This window comes from Lipotes vexillifer, unplaced genomic scaffold, assembly GCF_000442215.2.
Source record: "Lipotes vexillifer unplaced genomic scaffold, Lipotes_vexillifer_v1.1 scaffold472, whole genome shotgun sequence".
Taxonomy (NCBI): Eukaryota; Metazoa; Chordata; class Mammalia; order Artiodactyla; family Lipotidae; genus Lipotes; species Lipotes vexillifer.
Window position 1 is genome coordinate 1,803,217 of NW_006797698.1, and position 15,115 is coordinate 1,818,331.

General features: G+C 43.9%; 1 protein-coding gene across 1 annotated transcript in view; it reads left to right on the forward strand.

The window, feature by feature from the left end:
* Positions 1–15,115, forward strand: part of LOC103073373 (skin secretory protein xP2-like) — a 48,873-nt gene that overhangs the window by 7,092 nt on the left and 26,666 nt on the right. Inside the window, exons 2-3 of the mRNA XM_007469869.1 lie at positions 6–210; positions 1,383–1,546. Of these exons, the coding sequence (XP_007469931.1) occupies positions 6–210; positions 1,383–1,546 (369 nt within the window). The remainder of the gene's footprint in view (positions 1–5; positions 211–1,382; positions 1,547–15,115) is intronic.

The following is a 15,115-nucleotide window of genomic DNA, read 5'->3' on the forward strand; positions in this document are numbered from 1 at the left end:
CCCAGTGGCCTGGTGCGGCCTGACGGAGGCGGAGTGGCTCGCTCCGGGCCGGCCGGCGCCGGGGGTGAGGCTGCCGGGAAGGGGCTGGGGGCGCCCGAGGGGCCGAGCATCCCTCTCCTCGGCCCGCCGGCCCCAGTCCCCCGCCTTCCCTCCTCCCGCCTGGCCGCCCCGCCCCGCCGTGACCACCGGGCGCCTCCAGAGCCCGACGCGGTAAGTGCGACTTTCTCGGCGTCGGGGATGGGGCCGCAGCGGGCCGGCCGCGCGCCGAGGCCCTCTCCCGTCTCCGCGCGAGCTTCCCGCCCGGCCGCGGCTGCCCGACTCCGGACGGACCCTCGGGGAGGCAGCCTCGGGGCGTCTTGGTCCGGAGGGGTGGTCTAGGCGGGGACTTCGCCGAGCCGCTCCCGGAGGTCGAACTCTCCCGCCGCGCAGCCGAGAGCGGCGTCTGGGCCGCCCTCGAGTTGTGCAAAGTTCTGGACGCGGCGTTTGTGGCAGGGCGGGGGCGGGGGGGGGGGCGGGGCTGGCGGGAAGACTCCGGCGGCTAGCTGCAGGCCTCAGCCGGGAGCTGGCGAAGCCGCCGGCCTACCCTCTGAGGGCTGAGGCACTGTCACGGCGGGACTGCTGGCCCGGCCCGGTTTGCCTGACTTCAGAGGAAATGGAGCCTGGCTTCGTTTCTCCAGAAACCTCGAAAGAGGCCAGAGCACCTGGCAGGAAGTCCCTTTTTCCGCCCCCCGAGGGAGAGTCTGGACCTTCTGCAGCTGGGTCCGCCCCCCACCCCCAGGCTGGGCCAGATGTGATGTTCCCCCTAAAGTCTGGCTTTTCATCCCGCCATCCATCACCCCGCCGGGGCCTCCCCTCGGTGAACTTCCCGGTCCCTTGCCCTCGCGCCTCTCCGCTCATTGCTGGCCCTCCTGACCCGGTCCCCACACGCTGTCGGCGACGAGATCTGTGGAGATCCGCCTGCTGCCGAAGTGCTCTGCCGTCGGATGTGGTCAATACACGTAAACCTCTGCGCGGCCGATGTCGGATGTCTAGGTGAGGAAATAAGACCAGGGTGCACAGGGGCTTCCCTGGCGGTCCAGGGGTTAGGACTCTGCGCTTCCAGTGCAGGGGGTGCGGGTTCCATCCCTGGTCGGGGAACTAAGATCCCACGTGGCGCGGCCAAAAAACAAAAATACAAGGGTGCATAAAATCTTGAGGGCATTGTGTGAGATGCTCAGTGGTCCAGAGCAGAGCCTGGGTGGTTGAGCACAGGTCCTGGCCGAGCTTTGAGAGATGGTTACACCCGCCCTTGGCAGGACCCGGGAATGGAAGCTAGAGTCCGTCTCAAACCCGAGAAAGTTTACTCCGGTGAGGCTGTTGGTCCTTCCATTGCGAATCCCAAGGCCCTTCCTTGGACCCGCTCCAGCACTGCCGTGGGCTGGGGCTTGAGAGCTTGGGCCCGGCACCCGGCAGCCGCTTCCAGCCCTGGGTACCTGGGCAAGCTACCTGGCCCCCACCTCACCCGGGACGACAGTACCGCTGCCCGCTGGGGCACTGTGGAGAAACCGTGCGCTAGGATCTGGTCCTCTCACTACACCGGGACAATCCCCAGGACACGAGTAGCCCCTGCATCACCTTTCCCAAAATGGATGTGTTGGGTCTAGAATCACACCAGGAGCCGCGGACGGTCTGAAACAGGCTTTGCACATGCTCTGACACACTCCACTAGGAGTTGGAAACACGACCTCCCCCCTCCTGGTGCCCTCCCACTCTCTGGGGGAAGTCTTGGGTGGGATGTGCGCCTAAATCCATCTTCGGGCAGAGAAACGTGTTCCCAAAGGTGCCCTGTGTGTGCCAGTGTTCCTGGCCCCCACCGGGAGGACTCTGCACACACCGTGCGAACAACATCCGTTCCCTTTTTTTCCTCCGCTGACCTGCGGGCGTTGCCCACGGGCCTGACAGGGCATAGGAAGCAGGCAGATGGCTGTGTCTCTCCAAACAAGAGTCTCCTACCTCCGTAGCCTCCTTTGAGTACACAAACACTTAGGAAAGCTTTGAAATTAAAGTTCTTTACCTTGGGCCAAATCAACTTCTTAGTCAAAAGGCGAAAGACAAATGGCGAAACGGGGGAAAGCATTGCCAGTTCACATCAGAGACAAATCTCTTTAGTACATAAAGAGCTCTCACAATTGGATAAGAAAAAGACCAAAATAGAAAACTGGGCAAAAGCTACTAAAATATGATTCACCGAAAAGGAAATATAAATGGTTTGTAAGCACACAAAAAAATTACTAATCTCATTCATGATGAGATACTAAATATAAAACTACACCAAAATACCACTTTTTACCTCTCAGACTGAAAAAAAAAATTGGATACCATGCTATGATAACAAGGCTATGTGGAAATAGGCACCCTCATACCTTACTTGTGGAAGGTTAAATTGGTCCAACTCTTAAGAGGGTGATACAGCAGTATCTATCGCATAATTCAACTTTTATGGTTCTTACTGTATTTTATTAATCTGCCTCTTTTCTGTTGTTCTTACATTTAGTGGCTTCAACTGCAATTTCTTGAGATGAAGAATTCTTCTTCATTTGTGTATGTGTTTTGGTTGCTGTGGGTTTTGTAATGATAGAGAATCAGGGGACTTCTGCATAATTGATCCTACTTCCGGTGGAGTAAAACCAGAAAATCCTTAAACATCCTTTTGCATGACAGTGAAATTTACTGCTAAATGTTACCAATTCTTGCTAGAAAAGACGAAAAGAAATAGGAAGTTTTGGCAGTTCAGCTTTATTTATAGTTGCTTGGATCAGAACAATATACATGCAGTGGGTTAAGTTGTGTGGTAAACTAATTTTTTTATAGATGGAGAAATGGATTTAAAAAGAAAATAACTTCATTCTTGATTTTTCTATTTATAAATGGGAATTTCCGAGGAGGGGTTATAAACTAGAATTTTGGGGGAATTTGAATGATGATTCATACTTTCAGTCTGATAAGTTTTCAGTCTCACTGATATTAGGAGATGTGGTCGTTTTATTTAGCATCTTGGCTGGATGAGAGGAATGTGGAAGGAACAGAGAAAACAAGCAGCTGGAGAGGGAGGTTTGTTCCCACCTGATTGGGAATACATAATTTCAGTCACCCTTGAAAATGATAGAAGCTGAAAGAAGTTATGAAAATATCAGATGAGAGTTACTCCGAGGCTCAGGAAACATGGGCTGGGAGGATAGATCTCAGGTACTATCAGAAAGGACCTGACCTGCTCACCTGTGACTCGGGTAGAATCATTCTGGAAGCATTTAACCCTCATGTTCTGTGTCCTGGTTTTGAATCTCTGACATATCCTGGCCCCAGATGTTTAACACAAGTACTCCATTCATCTGTCTCCCAAAAGATGCGTACGTAGGCAATGTACTAACTTTGAAAAATAAAATAAAATAAGGGCAGAGATGATGAAGTAAATTAAACCATGGTATCAATACTATTGAATTAAGTTCTGGGTAATCTATCTGTGTTCTACTGTTTAATCCATTTTTAAAGTTAAAAAGAATTCTATGTACAACATTTGTTTTGTGATTTAAATTTAGGGATGAATTAAAACTAAGGTGACTATGGAGGCAGGAAAGTAGCTAATCATTGCTGTAGGCTTACAGTTTGAGAAACTTCTGTGGAATGCTAGAATACTTTTTTTTTAAATTTAATTCCTTATAAATCACATATTATGCAAGACAATTAAAAATAAAGTCAGAGGGGGACTTCCCTGGTGGTCCAGTGGTTAAAACTCCGTGCTTCCAAGGCAATGGGTGTGGGTTTGATCCCTGGTCGGGGATCCCACATGCTGGCGGTATGGCCAAAAAAAAAAAAGAGAGATAAAATCAGAAATCTTCACTATCCCTGTTCTCTAAATAAAACCTAATGCCTAAAACTTTGGGGAATGTTAACAGGTTTATTTTCTTTCATTGCATTAAAGATGTCATTCCATTGTTTTCTGGCTTTATTGTTTCAAAGTCAGCCAACAATCTTCAAAAGTAATGTATCTTTTTTTTTTTTCCCCCTGGATCCTCTTAACATTTTATGTTTATCTTTGGTTTTCAGCAGTCCTGCTATGATGTGCTAGGTGTGGCTGGCTTTGTGTTTATCTTGCTTTGGAGTCATAGTGCTTCTTGAATCTATGATTTGATGGCTCATCAGTTTTGGGAAACTCTTGGTTATTATCTCTTTTGGTATTGCCCCATTCTCTTTCTTTTTCTGGGAAACCAATTACATATATGTTTCACCGTCTCAGCGTCACACGTGTCTCTAATGCTTGTTTCTGTATTTTTTCCATTGTTTCCTTTGGTGCTTCAATTTGTATGTTCTCTATTGATTTGTTCCCAGTTCACTAACCCTGTCTTCTGTTGTGTCTAATATACTGAATTCATAATTTTATTTAATGTACTTTTTAGCTCTAGGGCTTCCATTTGAGTTATTTTTCCAGATTTCAATACTCAAGTAAGATTCTCCCTCTTTTCCTCTATTTTCTTGAACATGTTAACCATAGTAATTTTAAAGTCAGGTAACTTCAGTATCTGGCTTAACTGTGGGTCTGTTTCTATTGTCTTTTCTCTCTGGTTTTTCATATATCCAGTAATTTTTTATTAGATGCCAAATTTTGCTTGTAAAAAGTTGTAGAGGCTTCAAATGTTATTATCCTCCAGGGAGGGTTTACCCCTTCCTCCACGAGACCAATGAGAAGAGTAGCCAATCTTGTACTGAGTCACAGCTGCATTGAGATCCTGGTAGGGCTCAGTCTACCTCTGTGCCTCCAACTTCCACCTGGGAGCCTGGAGTTTGCTCTGCAGCGACCCACCCCATCAGCACCCCAGCAGGTCTCAAATGCAAATCTTCACCTTGCAAGTCTATCAAAAGCTTCCTCTGCTTTTCAGAGGCTTTCCACTTCAATTTCAGTTTCTTAAAATAAAGAGTTGCCCAGAATCTGGCACATGTCCTTGGAATTCCCCACTCGGTCTCTGCCAAAAGCTCTGCTGTTTGCCTGTCCCCAGCAGTGGACCTCTGTGGATTCAAAGTCTGGATCCTCAGCCTCATGCCTGTGTCCAGAATTGGCAGATGCCCTCAGGGTAAATAAAAGTGGCTGCAGACATTTGCTCACCCTCTGGGGTTCTCTGCTCCCTGGAGTCTTTTTTTTTTTTTTTAATTTATTTTATATTTTTGGCTGCATTGGGTCTTCGTTGCTGCACGCAGGCCTTCTCTAGTTGTGGCGAGCGGCGGCTACTCTTCGTTGAGGTGCGCAGGCTTCTCATTGCGGTGGCTTCTCTTGTTGAGGAGCATGGGCTCTAGGTGCGCGGGCTTCAGTAGTTGTGGCACGCATGTTCAGTAGTTGTGGCTCGTGGGCTCTACAGCGCAGGCTCAGTAGTTATGGCGCATGGGCTTAGTTGCTCCACGGCATGTGAGATCTTCCCAGAGCAGGGATCGAACCCGTGTCCCCTGCATTGGCAGGCGGATTCTTAACCACTGCGCCACCAGGGAAGCCCCTGCTTTCTGGAGTCTTAACTCCTCCAGTTCTTATCTCTTCAGCGGCTCTTCACTGCCTTCAAAGAGATGGATTCTGACGTGTATTTCTGGCTTTTCTAGCTGTTATTAGTGGGAACGTTGGTCTGCTGCAAGCTGCTTTATAACCCCTGAGAGTGGACATTCAATTTATTGATGGACCACTATGTAAATTAAAAAGTAAAAGTGATGGGACTTCCCTGGTGCATTTAGCAGAAACCAACAATTATTACTTAAGAAAATAGGGGTTTATTTTTCTCCCTTCAGAGGAGTCCAGAGGTCTGTAGTCCAGAGCTGATACCATCACTGAAGGTTCTTTTAATCTTCCTTCTGGAGAAAATAATTTTACTTTGATGGAAAAGTACCCGTTATCTGTTAACACACCCTTCCACCTGATCAGACCCAGGCAGCTGCTTCACAGCTCTAACTAACAGTAGGTAACTAATAGCAATGCAGAATTCTATAACTACAGTTATAACTGTAACTAAGCAGATTCTGCCCTTTCAGGTGAAGCTTCAAGTGTCTTCCCTCCTACCCTGTGGAAAGCCAGTTTTACCTCCATTTTCCATTCATTTCAACATTCCTTTACTCCATATGAATTTGTGCTTCTTGGCACCTTATAACATCTGCCTAGTTCCCTCATAAGGTCAATAAAATCTTTAACATATGTTCATTTTTATATCTGAATGTGAGGCATGATTTTACTTTTTTTCTGAAACTTACCTTTTAACACTTTTTATGCCATCAACAAAAGGATGTCAGCTGTACCTCCAGGCATTGTGTTTGTGGTCCAGATGAGAATAAGGGGGAAGGGCTAAGAATGAAAATATGTCAACTAACTCTGTCCATTTTTATCTGGAAAACCGTAGCTTGTCCAGAAGCCCCACCCCTAAACTTCCTCTCACTTCTGACTTATTAGGAAAAATATGTCACCTCGTCACTACTAGTTGCAAGGCATGATGGGAAATTACTGCTCACCCCCCCCACACACCAAAAAAAAAACACCACCTGGTAATCGATTAGCAAGGAAGAAGGAGAGAATGGACACTGAGTAGACAGCCAGCAGCGTCTGGGTCAACAAGAACTCATTTAGGCAAAGCTGAAGGTTGATGACATCCATCTTTTGATGTTTCCCACTTTCCCTTTCTTCCCCATCTGCCTCCTCACCCCCACCCATGCCCATTTATCTCACAAGCACTAATTACCAAGCTGTTCCAGCCTATTAAGGGATTCATCCCAATGTATCAGACACTTAGTGTGTTACCTCAAAGAGGGGATAAAATAGCAGCTAGTAATGGAATTACTGTAAAGAGCATGTCAGTAATGGAATTGCTGTAATCAGGGGTGGTCTTGTGAGGCAGCCTTTGCTGGGAGTGTCTTCCCCATGTTCCCTACAACATTGGCCAATGCCTGTGTTACCTGCACAGGAGGCCTAGCCTAAGGCAACCAATCCCAATATCCGGAAGATCCTAGGAATACTATTTAACAATTTTTTTCTTGTTTTTCATTTCAAAAAATTTTAAATAAAAAATTATTTTTAATTTTAAATAATAAAGTGAGAGAAGAAAAAATACAGATCCTTCAATGTTTCATTATCTAAAATATAACCATTATTAACATTTCAGTGTAAAATTTCCAATGTTTCTTTCTAATGAGAGCTTTACTTAGATATAATCATCAATCCACATGCAAATTTTTTCATCCTTCTAAAAATTAATATATCTTAAGAGTGTTTATTATTATTTCATACCTTCATCAATTAATCTCAGCAGCTACCTAACATCTCACCAAGTGGACATGCCAATCCATTGTTTCCTGTTGATTTATGTGTGTTTTAGCTAGATGCAGACTTGCCTGCTGGAACAGAGACTCAAAATAACAAAGGGAGGAATTCCCTGGCGGTCCAGTGGTTAGGATGCAGTGCTTTCACTGCCAGGGCCCAGGTTCAATCCCTGGTCAGAGAACTAAGATCCTGCAAGCCATGTGGCGTGGCCAACAAACAAACAAACAAACAAAGGGAAATTTGGATTTACAGTTTTCTTATCCAAACAGACCAGCTCTAGTATGGTGGCTCCACAGTGCAGACAAAGAGGCTTTTTCCATCTCATTGCTCTGCCATCCCCAGGGTGCTGCCCACATCAGCACAGTCCCAGGTGGCTCATGACTACATCCACATTCTAGGCAGAGAGTAGGGGAGCCTCAGTCAGAAGCCACATCCTCACTTTTGCTTGTATCTCCATTGGCCAGCACTTAGTCACATGGTCACCTGGGTGCAAGGGAGGCTGGGAAATGTAGTCATAAATTTTGACAGCCATGTGCTGACCTAGGTCAGGGATTCCATCATAATTACAGAGCAAGGGAACTGGATATTGATTGCAGACAACTTGTTGCGAGGTTGTTTCTAATGATTCACTATTTACAATGGTGAAGGTCATCTTTGATGTAAAGCTTTTTCTATACTTAGGGGTTTTGTTGTGGTTGTTGGTTGCTCTGTTTTGTTTTGTTTTGTTCGGTGACATTCCCAGAAGTAGAATGGGTAGATAAAAGGGTACAGATCTTAGACTCTCCATACTTACTGATACATTCTCTTTACTCCCTCACCAGAATTGGATACTATAATTTTTTATTGAATAAATTTTACATATAACATTGTGTACAGCATGTTACATTGACATTTATATATTGTAATATGATTGCCATTGTCACAGTATTCATCACATTACATAATTATCGCACAATACTCTTGTCTGTATTCACTATACTGTGCATTATATCCCTGTGACTTATTTACTACTCGCTGAAAGGTTATAAGATACTATAATATTTTTTTAATCTGCCTTTTTCAAGGGAAAAAGAAGGAGCAGGGAGAGTAGGAGAGCTGAAGAGGAGGAAGGAGATATTTTGAGGTTACTGTGATGTTAGTATGTGTTTCATACTAGCAGGGCCAACCTCTTCTGGTGTTTGCTTACTGGCTATATTTTCTTTTTTCTTTTTTTTCTCGGGGCTCTCACTGTCGTGGCCTCTCCCGCTGCGGAGCACAGGCTCCGGACGCGCAGGCCCAGTGGCCATGGCTCACGGGCCCAGCCGCTCCGCGGCATGTGGGATCTTCCCGGACCGGGGCACGAACCTGTGTCCCCTGCATCGGCAGGCGGACTCTCAACCACTGCGCCACCAGGGAAGCCCTGTATTTTCTTTTTCATGAAACCATTTGCTAGTGTCAGAGTTCGACCCTGTGAGGTCAAGGATCAGACTCACTCAGGACCCTCAAATAACGGAGGATTTACTATAATGGTTCACGTGGGAGTGTAGGAAGAGCCGAAGCTTCAGCCTCGTGGGGCCTCGTGGTAGCACAGTTGGACTCCGTGGAAACTAGGTTATAATTCTTGACTAGAAGGATCTGGGGCAGCCCCAAGATTTACAGGATTGATTGATTTACTGCCTTCTTAGCAACAGGAGTTTACCTGTTCAGGTGTGTCTCTGCTTCTCCTGGTTGTGCCATCCACCGGCTTCCTCACCGTTGCGGGTAAGCCCCCCCCCCCACCTGCTGCATTAGCAGGTGCAAGTCTGGTATAATCAGCACTGTTACTGGGGAGACCCAAAAGCCCAAGGCAGGCTCAGCCCAGTGTCTCTGGGTTTATTAAAACACATCCATAAAGGTATCTTTAAGTTTTGTTATATCACAAGTCACACTATAGAGACTGTTCAGATTATTTATAATTGTACCATTGCCTGGTTCAAAAGCTATAAGTGAAAAAGAAAAGGGAACAAGACCTTACTTGGACTTACTCTACCAAACTTTGCAGTGTCCCTCGAGCTGCAGACCAGGGAAGGCAGGTACACCCCACCACTTTCTTTCAGCCAAAATAATTTTGAAGTAATGTTAACCAATTCATAAATGTTAGCCATATTTAATAAAACTTCCTCTATACCTTCTACTCTGTAAATAATTAATAATAATAATAATAATAGAATGATAGTTAACATTTATTTAGTACTCCCTATGCACCAGGAACTATTCTAAACGCATTGCATGTGTCAATCATTTAATCCTTGTAAGAACTCGATGAGATAAGCACCATTATTACCTCTGTTTTCCGGATGAGGAAGTGAGGCACAGAGATCTGAAGTAACTTGATCAAGATCACCCAGCTGCTAAGAGGCAGAGAAGGATTTGAATCCAGTAGTCTGGCTCCAGAGCTCGTGCTCTTTACCACGCGTGCTTACTCATTGTTTTTACTGCTTCCTTGTTCCTCTGTTTGTTTTTACTGTTTGCTGAACACATATGGTTGAATTTATACAAGTTAATTTCTTATGCATGTGACCCTAATAAGGAAAAACTGGAGCTAAACTAAATGTCCATCAATACACAACATTAAATGAATGATAGTATGTCCTTATTATAAACACGATGCAGCCACTAAGAAGAATGAGGTAGATCTATATGCACATAGAACATGGGAAGGTGTAAAACTGTAAGAAGCAAGTTACAGAACAATGTGTCTAGCATAGTCCCATTAAAAACCCAGTGTATGTGTGTATGTGCATTTACAGACGCATGTATATTTACCTCTAAGAACATTGAAAACAGCTTGGAAAGATCTCACCAAGAGGGATTGAGAAGGGAGCGAATAGGGCCTTTCACTTTTACTCTTTATACTTCAGAACTGTTTTAATTTTGACAACAAGCACGTATTACTTCTTGGAGGGAAGAGAGACTTGATCTTAAATTTCTCTTTCTCCCATCAGTGCCTAGCACAGCAGATGCCTAGTAAATATATACTAATTTATAATAATTCCCTAGGAACACTTATTAGAAGTTTCTGTTCTCTGATTACTCCATAAATTTCAAGATGAATCTATTTTGGACACATTACAGGAGCATAGACATACCCATTGTCTTTGCTAGGAACCATACATGCCCTTCCCATAATATGAAGAGAGTGTCAGACCGGAAGGGACCGCCTCCCCTGAAGTGGGTCTGACCAAAAGGGACACCCCCTTAGTCCAAAGAGGCTGCAGTGTGGGAGGTGAGCCAGGCAGGAGAGGCAACCAGACTGGAGAGGCTGCTGGAAGAAGGCAGGTCCTGGGATGCTCAGAGCACAGAGCACAGGGGCTTTTGTACTAGGGCAGGTCCTGCAGGGTCCTGCTTGGCTTCAATCACCCCTTTTCTTTGATACTCCTGGGTCCTGAAAGGGAAGAAGGGTGGGACAACAAAGGGAATAAAGTTTCGGATAGAGATTAGTCATAAACTTAGTAAGAGAACTTGGTTTTAGGGGGACTCAGTTTCAACAAGGGGGTTAGCCTGTGGCAGGGGGAAGCCCCCCAAGTAAGACAGTGTGGTTAGAGGAGAGAGAGAACAAAGGAAACATGATGTCAGACAAGGTTGGAGGGATGAGCCAGCCTCGTGGGGCCCAGCATGACTGCCCCTTGGGAGCAAGAATCCACTAAAATGGTGAGAACCAGTGTGCATGGTAGGACTGCAGAAGACCGGCCCAAACCAACAGATAGCTAGAGATTGGACCTTCCAGGGGTCGTAAGGGATGGGCTGCAGGAAGTGGGCAGGACAGAGGGGTCAAGGTCACTCCCACGTTTCTGGCTGGGTGGACAGCATTACCAGTCACTGAATGGGAATGGGAGGCCCTGGAAGAGAACTGGCCTGTTTCATTTCTGTTTTTTGTTTTTAGGAGGGAGAGGTTTGGACGGACTCAAAAGTTCAGTTTTGGAGATATTAAATTTAAGTTTGGAAACGTCTTTGAGATGGACAAGAGGGATGTCTGGGAAGAATATGACTAAAAGAGGAGAGATCTTGGCTAGAGATATAACTATGAGACATCTGTGCTCATGCACAGAAATTGAAGGCATAGGCGTGGATGCGTAAGAAAGCACAAGGCTCAGAGCACAGAGATGAAACGTGGTGCAGGGGACTTGTCAGCGGCTCAGAGCTCTGACAACCTTTTGCAGAAATAAGGAGAATGAGTTTTGAGAAACTGCTCCAGCAAATGTGCCAGCCTGAGTGGTCACCAAGAAGAAAACTCTAGTGAGTGCCGAGCAGGAGCTAATTTATGCAGTGAGGATGTGTAGAGGGAGCACAAGGTGTCAAAACAGAAATGAGATTCGGGCAAAAGCTAGATACCTGCACAGACATCCCCAGGAACCAACAGGCAGAAGGTGCTTTGGTGGCCGCTGAGCTAAACCTTACCCAGAAAAGTGGGTTTGAGTATTTTGTCAGTTTTTTTCTTTACACACCGTGAAATTACTGAGTGCAGCACGCACTGACTGTATGCTGGGAATTATCAATATCTCTTCACTTTGGAGGAGTGCCACAGGCTGACAGCATAAGTGCCCAGGGAAGATGCTGCTGACACCACAGGAGCATGCAGAACCAAGGAAGGACGCAAGAACTGATTGTATCATCAGCTGATAGACCATAAAAAAGAATTGCTAATGATGGATCATGGCATGATTTCTTTTTCTTTTTTTTTAATTAATTTTTATTGGAGTATAGTTGCTTTACAATGTTATGTTAGTTTTCTTGCTGATCACTGCATGATTTCTGGCTTATAACTCGAGTCCAAAAACTTATGTGACATTGCTGTAAAAAAAAAAAAACCCTTCCTTTCTCTTGTACTTATCTATGTGGAAGTTTCTCAGCACCAGCACCTATAACAATAAAAAAAGGAACTGATCTGATGTTAATCTATCTTATTCCAGTAGAGAGATAAATAAACTGATTGGGAGAGAAAAACAACCTCATTCACCTCATTAAGAGATGCATTTCCAATAAAAATTTACTTTTTTATGTTTAACAATTATTTACCAAAATTAGCAACCCATAGATATTGCTTTAATCAAATACATGTTACTAATAAAAAAAAATACATGTTACTAATAATGGCAATGATAACCCTAACCAGAAGAAACTTTTCAGTACTTAAAGACTTCTGATCATAGGATATAAACTTTCCTTAAATTTAAATTTATATTTATGTTGCTGAGAAACCTGATAGGAATAATTCATAAAAGACTTCCAAACATAGCATGTGTTATATTAGGATAAAGTTAGATGTGGGAAGTGGTTGGAAAGACAAGTTTAGGAAGAAAAAGGAACAGTTAAAGAAGAACTTGTATATTTTTGTTTAATTAATTTATTTATTTAATTTTCTTTTTCTAAATCCCAAGCTCCTAATTTATCCCTCACCCTTTTCCCCTCTGATAACCGTAAGTTTGTTGTCTATGTCCATGAGTCTGTTTCTTCTGTTTTGTAAATAAGTTCATTTGTATCATTTTTTTTTTACATTCCACACTTAAGTGATATCATGTGATATTTGTCTTTCTCTGACTTACTTCTCTTAGTATGATAATGTCTAGGTCCATCCATGTTGCTGCAAATGGCATCATTTCATTCTTTTTAATGGCTGACTAGTATTCCATTGTACATATGTACCACATCTTCTTTATCCATTCATCTGTTGGTGGACATTTAGGTTGCTTCCACGTCTTGGCTATTGTAAATGGTCCTGCTATGAACATTGGGGTGCGTGTGTCTTTTCGAATTAGAGTTTTCATCTTTTCTAGATATTTGCCCAGGAGTGGGATCGCTGGATTATATGGTAAGCCTATTTTTAGTTTTTTAAGGAACCCCTATACGGTTCCCCACAGTGGCTGCACCAATTTACATTCCCACCAACAGTGTAGGAAGGTTCCCTTTTCTCCACACCCTCTCCAGCATTTATTATTTGTAGACTTTTCGGTGATGGTCATTCTGACTGGTGTACTTTTGATTTGCATTTCTCTAATGATTAGCAATGTTGAGCATCTTTTCATGTGCCTGTTGGCCATCTGGAGGTCTTCTTTAGAGAAAAGTCTATTTAGGTCTTATGACCGTTGGGTAGTTTGCATTTCTTGATGTTGAGCTGTATGAGCTGTTTGTATATTTTGAAAATTAAACCCTTGTCTGTCACATCATTTGTAAGTATTTTCTCCCATTCCGTTGGTTGTCTTTTTGTTTTGTTTATGGTTTCCTTTGCTGTGCAAAAGCTTGTAAGTTTGATTAGGTCCCATTTACTTATTTTTGCTTTTATTTCTTTTGTCCTGGGAAACTGATGATTTATGTCAGAGAATGTTTTGTCTATGCTCTCTTCTATGAGTTTTATGGTGTCATGTCTTATATTTAAGTCTTTAAGCTTGATTTTATTTTTGAGTATGGTGTGAGGGAGTGTTCTAACTTCGTTGATTTACATGCTTCTGTCCAGCTTTCCCATTGCCACTTACTGAAGACACTGTCTTTTCTCCATTGTATGTTCTTGCCTCCTTTGTCAAAGATTAATTGACCAAAGATGTGTGTTTATGTATTTTTAAGTGGTGGGTATCAAATTGCTATGGTATTTAGATATCACTGCATGTATAGCCAAGAGTCACATAAGTCTTATTTTAAAATATGTTAATAGCTGCACTAAATTTGGAGTTGCATCCTTTTAAACTTGTGATGGAAAATTTTAGGTGGAAGATTGAAAATTGTGAGGGGTAACTTTGAAGACAGCACCTTGCCACATTTTGGAATTATCCCGAGTTTAGGGCTCTCTCTGTGGCGAGATTCAGAATTTGAGTTTGTCATCAAGCAAGAACTAAAAGTGCCATGTTCTGAAAGCCACACCCTCCCTGGTGTATTTTCTGGGATCATCTCTATAAATCATGAGCCAAGTAGGATTCAGTTCACCTGTTTGTACTGGACCATCACATCCTATCTCCACCTTCGCTCCCCTCCCCTCAAAAGCAGGAAAAGATTTCACTCCTCTCCCCAAGCTCGGAATCAATCAGGAGGGCAAAAAAGCAAGACAGAATAGTACCCTACACACCTCTCCTAGGGGGTTGCTTAATGATCTTTCATTAATTTGCCACAGGTTCATTGAGTACCTGCTATGTGCAGGCGTGATACTCAGTGATCTACTGTTAGGCTGCCATCCACCAGTAGAATCTGCCCTCCACTTCTCTTTTAAAAAGCTTAAAGAAGCACTTAAATAAAAGAGGAACCCAGCAGTAACTAACAACCATAGGTTTTCACCAAAAAAACCACAACAAAACAATTAAAATGATCCACGAACATTTAAAAAGATGTTCAACCCCTCTAGTAATTAAACACAAATTAACCACAATGAGAAATCATTTGCCTGCTATTAGACTGACATAGGTTGATAATATCCAAGGTTGACAAGGATGAGGGGACTGGGAAATACAATTCTACATAATTTGTTGGTGAAGACATAAATTGGTACAAAAATTTGAGCGAAAGTGAAGAATATTAAGCTTTTTTAAAGTTCATACCTTTTGATTTGTTGATTTCCCATTTAAGACTACCGTCATGACCCTGGCCCAGCCTGCTGCTGGGATTGTCAGGACCTTTGTAAGACTTTGATTACATGTCTCCAGCAACTCCCATTCTTGAAGAACAGCCTCTTGGGGCTCTGCTCCCAACACACTTTTCAGTGCCGAGAATGGGGAGGGGAGTGGACGGGTGCCCGACTCAGCCACCCGGGGATGCAGGGGCTCAGGCTGCACTTCTCTCTCTATCCCTGCCCTCTTT